This window comes from Poecilia formosa, unplaced genomic scaffold (assembly GCF_000485575.1).
Source record: "Poecilia formosa unplaced genomic scaffold, Poecilia_formosa-5.1.2 Scaffold958, whole genome shotgun sequence".
In the NCBI taxonomy this organism is placed as follows: domain Eukaryota; kingdom Metazoa; phylum Chordata; class Actinopteri; order Cyprinodontiformes; family Poeciliidae; genus Poecilia; species Poecilia formosa.
Genome location: NW_006800897.1, coordinates 11,582 through 19,085, shown reverse-complemented (window position 1 = coordinate 19,085; position 7,504 = coordinate 11,582). Strand labels below are relative to the sequence as shown.

General features: G+C 35.8%; 1 protein-coding gene across 2 annotated transcripts in view; it reads right to left on the bottom strand.

The window, feature by feature from the left end:
- Nucleotides 1-5,631, bottom strand: part of ppp1r11 (protein phosphatase 1, regulatory (inhibitor) subunit 11) — a 25,338-nt gene extending 19,707 nt beyond the window's left edge. The window contains exons 1-2 of one of the 2 annotated variants that reach the window (XM_007543981.2): nucleotides 5,308-5,631; nucleotides 4,345-4,453 (exon numbers count right to left, since the gene is read on the bottom strand). In XM_007543981.2, coding sequence (XP_007544043.1) covers nucleotides 4,345-4,453; nucleotides 5,308-5,385 — 187 coding nt within the window. In that variant the 5' untranslated portion in view covers nucleotides 5,386-5,631. Of the gene's footprint in view, nucleotides 1-2,880; nucleotides 2,990-3,843; nucleotides 4,175-4,344; nucleotides 4,454-5,307 lie in introns of those variants that run through there. The other variant, XM_007543980.2, reaches the window with a different exon arrangement.
- Between the last annotated feature and the right edge of the window lie 1,873 nt (nucleotides 5,632-7,504).

Sequence of the window (7,504 nt, the reverse complement as noted above, 5' to 3'; positions counted from 1 at the left end):
GCTTTTGTTTCCACACATGGAATCATTGAATCCGGGAGCATAAGAGAATATAACGAGCCAGAAGTTAATGATTTTATTCACGCCCTGGTCCAGCCAGGCCTTTTCTTTCTTATAATTTACTAAATGAAAGAAGTTTAATTGTAGGTGATTTTATCGTCCACATTAATGACGTCACTTGGAAAGTAGCTCCACTGTTCATAACCATCACATTTGAGCAACATGTTTCTGGTGTCCCTCAATGGATATGGTATTTTCTTTAGGACTAAACATCTACTTACATGTTCAGTATATTTATATAAGAGCCATTCACAAAACATTTAAATATTTATTCAAAAACTACATTTTTATGTAGTGTCCAATTTAATTAAGTCAGAAAGACAGATTATTTCTCACTCAGCAAGTGATTTGTTTTGCATCATTCGGCAGAAATTAGCTCACAGCTATAATCCAAAGTCCTACATTTTCTCCATGTTAGATTTAGTGGTGCCTGTTCAGCAGAACTAGGCTCATTGGAAGAGTAACCATCCTTAGATGAATGTCAAAATTTAGAAGGTTTCATTTGAACAAATCTAGAACGTCTTTAAGGGAGATTACATAAAAAACCCTCCAGCATGGCTTCCTATTCAAACCTTACATCCTCAAACAAAATCAACTCAGATGTGTTGCTTAATACCATAAATAAAATAGTTCTTCCTGTAGAACAGCTCACATCTGTGTCAAAGTTGTAAATGCATGAGTCTGTGTCCAGATGGTCAGTCCTCCCCTGGACAGAAGTTCTAACTGAATACAGTTTTTGTTTTTTTTCTGTTCAAATTGTAAACCCGCCACAGTGGCGGGTGCGTTGCTCCAATTCACACACAACTTCAAACTTTTACCCGCATTTGGCCAGTGGCGTGTGCTACTTCCACCCCTGATTATGATACCAAGCAGAATAATACTGCTACTTAAATTGTTGAAATATTTGTAAATACGGTTGATTTTGATACAATCTCTGGTCTTATAAGTGACATCACTAACCATTTGCCTGTTTTTGCAGTTTCTCCACAGTTTTTTTTTTTTTTTTTTTTTTACAAAACAAAAAATCTTAAAACTCATCTGATATAGAACATCTGAACATGTTGCTGCTTTTAAAGCAGAGTAAGCAGCACAAAACTGGAGTGAAGTATATATATCAATGGAGACACTGATACTGCTTATGATACAGTTCAACCACTATCATACAAGACTCTCCCCAGTGGGGTGGTGAGGGGTGCTGGTGCCCATCTCCAGCGGTCAATGGGCGAGAGGCGGGGTCACATTTCTGCCTCTTGAGCTTGAAATCTGTTAGTCAAAAGCTAAAGCTTATCAGTAATGCCGCTCCATCCTGTATGATCACTCCCACCACCTGAATGACGTTAATCATGAATGGACCAGACATTCCACGTTACACAGAGAGGCTCGGTGGATGCAAAGGGCATCTATGGACTTATTATGAGTAGGGTATAAAAGAAGAATTGAAATGTCCAGGGAGACAGCAGTACATGTGTATTTAAAATTGGTGGACAAAACTGTAAGTATCTTATATGGCACCTGAAGGCTCATCATACAGATATTTTTTCAAAGGCAAGTTATTATTGATGTGCATAAAATGCAACCAGACAACTGATTTGTGATAAATTTATTGTACGCTATGAGGTTCCATATCCTGGTGTATATAGGTGCTAATTTCAAGCGAAAAGTTTGCTTGGTTGCGCTATAACATTAGTTCTTTAGCTTATATACATGCATTACATTCTGGCTTAACTGGCCCCTTTTTTAAAGGACAATTTTGTTACAGAGTCTTCACAAGTGAATTTATTTGCCAATTCTGTTGTTTTGTTTATGTTGGATATCTTAATGTCTTCCCATTGCAATGTTAAATGCTCATTCGGATTAAAGTTTATTGATCTTCAAGAATATGTTCTTACATTACTATGCCATTATCACTATATTACCTGAAAATTGTCTCAAAACAACAATCTTATCATTTATCACAATAACTTCTGGGACAATGCATCATCCACCAAAAATTGTTATTGTGATAGGTGTAGTCGTCGAGTGTTTTAGTGGACTGGTCGATGGACACCATGGATTAGGACAGAAACACTGCAAACACACAGACCTCAGAAGACCTCAGCATCAGAATGACAGTTCTTCCACAATCATCTCCTGAGACTGTTATGAGGTGATATATGAAATATTGAGTTATTGTTGAAAGCAAAGCAAGGAAAATAAAATAAAATTAAAAAAAAGTTAAATCTGTTTTTGTATATTCACACAATAACGTTAAGGTATAACTTGTTAAAAACTTGATGAATTTTGTGTTAATTCCAGTGACTTCATCAAAAAAAATTTTAATTTATATATAATGCTGTTGACTAAATTGACAATAGGATTGGTCAACTAAAATTTCATTATTTTGCCAAAACTAGACTAAGACTAAAACAATTCTGATGGCTAAATTATGACTAAAACTAACTTGCATTTAGTCAAAAGACTAAAACTAAAACATTTGCTGTCAAAATTAACACTGCTCTCTTTTATTTTATTCTCCTATAACAGAATCAGAATATACTTTATTGATCCCCACTGTGAAATTACTTATTTGTTGTCTATCTACTCCATCCAAAGTGTTATTTATAAGCAAATACAAATTTAACCATAAGTGATATAAAATTTATTTAAAAAATATATACATGAGTTTGATATATGTAATTTAAATATTTCCTAGATGTAACAAAAATAAATCTAATAAAATATTAAGTCTGTACATGGAAATATGTTAATCTATTAATAGGCCATCAAATCCTTCATTTCTGCCAAATAACACTTTGCTGTTTCCCATAGGCTATTTAAACTCACACTTAGACGATCGTCTTCCCAGGTGCTCATTGTCAACTGTGTCACTGGACCACTCCACCTTCTTCTCAGTCTTCCTCTTCCTCAGCTTGATTGTCAAACTTCGTCCTTCCTGTAAACAAGATAAATAAACTTCCACATTAATCTCCAGTTACTCCAGTACTAATTTTTAAAATCAGGCAACAAATTCAAACTAGAAATAATATTTTAATCAAAATATTACTTTGATAAGGAATAGTCACTAGTTTTTTAAACTTACATAAGTGTCAATGCAATTTTAAATAGATTAGCAAAAAATACTCTAAAACATTCATTACTTGGTAATATATAACACTTCCTTCTAGCTGACTAGATCAATCTGTGCTATAATTTATCTGTGATCTTAATACACCTGTGTAATCTTATGTTGTGAATAGACTATCAGACAGTGATATTGAAAATATATTAATAAAGAGCAACAATGAGAAAGAACCTATTTTTATTAGCTGACCAATAGTAAAAGGTCATATTTCGTTAGGTTAGCAACAACAGTGCTTATAGGCCTCCCCTTACTGGCGGTTCGGCTGAAAGGCGTGTAGACTGAGGTATCGCTAGCTGGATACCGATACCATTGGACAATATTGTATCAGTACCAGAATTTTAGATCATGACCAGGGCAGTCATGAAATCCGTCTGAACACATCCACAGAACCGCATGAACCTTTCCAGCTGCCCATGCCCACTAACTTGCATACTAACCTTAATTTATGGTCACCGGTTTTAACACGCATCTAGCGTTTAGTAATTAGGACTAAATAATAACGGCAGCATTAGGCTTCGTAAATTAATAAAGAGCGGCGAGTTAATGGATTCTTTTTTTCACGTTCTAACATGAACACGGGCCTTGTTAGCAGTAGTGGGTGGTTAGGTACATTACAAATCAATTACCCATCAAAACAGCCTTTGGTCCCGTTTTTAAGCATTTACCTGCTGTGGAGGTGGCGGTGTATTTGTCTGAACAGTCTCCGTTATCGTCTCACTGGATGTTCCGGGAACCTCCGCCATCCCTTTAGCTGCTCTGCTAACGCTACCGTTAGCTTATTTTAAGATCCAAACCAACTGGAACCAGGTCTCTGTGAAGTGGAAGTTGAAGGTATGGGGCAAGCTGAGAATGACCCTACTTGGTAAGCTCACAAAATGCCAATTAAACGATTAATATAAACCCGAAGACTGTGATATATTCTACACATATATGCTCGAGACTACACAAGTTGCGAAAAAAAATGAACCTGACTTGAACCGGATGTAGATTCTTCTTCTTCTTNAGTTTGATATATGTAATTTAAATATTTCCTAGATGTAACAAAAATAAATCTAATAAAATATTAAGTCTGTACATGGAAATATGTTAATCTATTAATAGGCCATCAAATCCTTCATTTCTGCCAAATAACACTTTGCTGTTTCCCATAGGCTATTTAAACTCACACTTAGATGATCGTCTTCCCAGGTGCTCATTGTCAACTGTGTCACTGGACCACTCCACCTTCTTCTCAGTCTTCCTCTTCCTCAGCTTGATTGTCAAACTTCGTCCTTCCTGTAAACAAGATAAATAAACTTCCACATTAATCTCCAGTTACTCCAGTACTAATTTTTAAAATCAGGCAACAAATTCAAACTAGAAATAATATTTTAATCAAAATATTACTTTGATAAGGAATAGTCACTAGTTTTTTAAACTTACATAAGTGTCAATGCAATTTTAAATAGATTAGCAAAAAATACTCTAAAACATTCATTACTTGGTAATATATAACACTTCCTTCTAGCTGACTAGATCAATCTGTGCTGTAATTTATCTGTGATCTTAATACACCTGTGTAATCTTATGTTGTGAATAGACTATCAGACAGTGATATTGAAAATATATTAATAAAGAGCAACAATGAGAAAGAACCTATTTTTATTAGCTGACCAATAGTAAAAGGTCATATTTCGTTAGGTTAGCAACAACAGTGCTTATAGGCCTCCCCTTACTGGCGGTTCGGCTGAAAGGCGTGTAGACTGAGGTATCGCTAGCTGGATACCGATACCATTGGACAATATTGTATCAGTACCAGAATTTTAGATCATGACCAGGGTAGTCATGAAAACCGTCTGAACACATCCACAGAACCGCATGAACCTTTCCAGCTGCCCATGCCCACTAACTTGCATACTAACCTTAATTTATGGTCACTGGTTTTAACACGCATCTAGCGTTTAGTAATTAGGACTAAATAATAACGGCAGCATTAGGCTTCGTAAATTAATAAAGAGCGGCGAGTTAATGGATTCTTTTTTTCACGTTCTAACATGAACACGGGCCTTGTTAGCAGTAGTGGGTGGTTAGGTACATTACAAATCAATTACCCAGCAAAACAGCCTTTGGCCCCGTTTTTAAGCATTTACCTGCTGTGGAGGTGGCGGTGTATTTGTCTGAACAGTCTCCGTTATCGTCTCACTGGATGTTCCGGGAACCTCCGCCATCCCTTTAGCTGCTCTGCTAACGCTACCGTTAGCTTATTTTAAGATCCAAACCAACTGGAACCAGGTTTCTGTGAAGTGGAAGTTGAAGGTATGGGGCAAGCTGAGAATGACCCTACTTGGTAAGCTCACAAAATGCCAATTAAACGATTAATATAAACCCGAAGACTGTGATATATTCTACACATATATGCTCGAGACTACACAAGTTGCGAAAAAAATGAACCTGACTTGAACCGGATGTAGATTCTTCTTCTTCTTCTTGAAATGTATTGGCAGTTGGCAAAAAACGTTAGGTGAGCATTACCGCCACCAACCGGTAAGGAGTGTGGACCACATGACAAAGACAAAAAACAACAAAAAAAAACAACTATATCCTATTATACAACTTAAAATCAAATATATCCTGATATCCTCTGCTTCCTCAATCCTTTTGCAATAAATCAGCTATGTCAATTTCATTTTTATATTACTGAGGTTCCTAATTTAACTTGTTTGTCTGAATCCTTTATTCCTACAATGCAAAATAACATGTTCTATTCTGGATGTAGATTATTTTCACAAACGGAAATGTAAGAAATTCCTCTCATCAATAGAAATTCCTTTCTACCTAGGCAAACCACTGATTAATGTTTTAGCTGTACAATGTTTATCATTTACGTCTTTATTACTGCATTGTCTAAATATTGTTTTCAGGATACTTTTATAAATGAGTAAATGTTTTATTATGAAGTACCTAGATAATTGTGGGCATCCTTATTCCTGAGAGTTTTTTTTTTCTTCAAAACTTTATTAATCAAAGTAAGCACAAACAAATATGGCAATTACAATAGTGCAGGTGTAGTAAGTGTCTAAAAATGGCTACATAACTTTGTAGAGGACTAGCAGAGGCAAACTTTGAAATGGGAGCAAAAAGCAAAACTGATATAAAAAAAATAACAAACTACAACAAGGGGATTAATATTTTAGGATTAACATGTATTGCTGCGATATATTGGCGAACTGGCGACCTGTCCAGGATGTACCCCACCTCTTGCCTGTCGACAGCTCCGGCACCCTCCTGATCCCAATGGGATATGGGTGTAAGTCAGAAAATGGATGGATGGATTAACATGCAATAGTGGGCAATTCCATTAATATTTCAGTCAGGTATTCATATGTTTCAATACATTAAAGAGATTTCAAATATAACTGGAATTCAGATAATAAAAAAAAACTACGAATGATCTTAGCACTCTTTGTTTATGAATAAAGAATTTTGCCAGACAAAATATCAGATTATAACAGAGGTCTATTGTTTTGTTTTTTAATAACACTCCAATAGTTACCATATTTCTAGAAATAGATTCAGGAAGTACCAGTTCCACCTCTCTAAGCAATTCCAAAATATTTTGGTTTGATTGCACTGTTGTGGAAAAAAATATTACCAAGCACGGTTCAGGTAAAAACAGTCAATCAGGTTTATTTATGAATTGTGCAGAACTCAGAGAGCTTGTAGGACAGTCAATCATGAAGCAGGTCTGGATGAAAAGCTCTCCCAGTCAGAGACAACACATGAGTTTTATACCAAGGATAAAGGAATTCAAAACAAATAGGTGAGACAGTTTGGTTCTCATGCAGATGTGGGAAACAACTTTCAACCTTGTTCATGTAACCCAAATAGATTTTTTGGTGAGAGTTCACAAGCATTTCATATAACATGATCAGCAGATGTTAACTTATAGTAGTTTTCCACCACAGCACTCATAGAAGACATGGTCTATCGTTTCAATGTCACTTTCACAGAATACACATTTATTGTCAAAGAGCTACTAAGACAACTTCTTAGTAGCTCTTTAGAGGAGTGAATTGCATTTAAAAATTTAAAGTGTGTTTTGTTAGCCTTTAGTTGTATGGGGAGTTTCAAATATGGAGTTCTTAACCTTTCAATTGATTTTTTGTTTCAAGTTTGCAATAAATGTTCCATCCATCCATCCATCCATCCATCCATCCATCATTTTATTACACCCTTATCCCATTGGGGTCAGGAAGGGTGATGGTGCCTATCTCCAGCTGTCACCGGGCGAGAGGCAGGGTCACCCTGGACAGGTCGCTATTCCATCGCAGTTATTATAATAAGAAT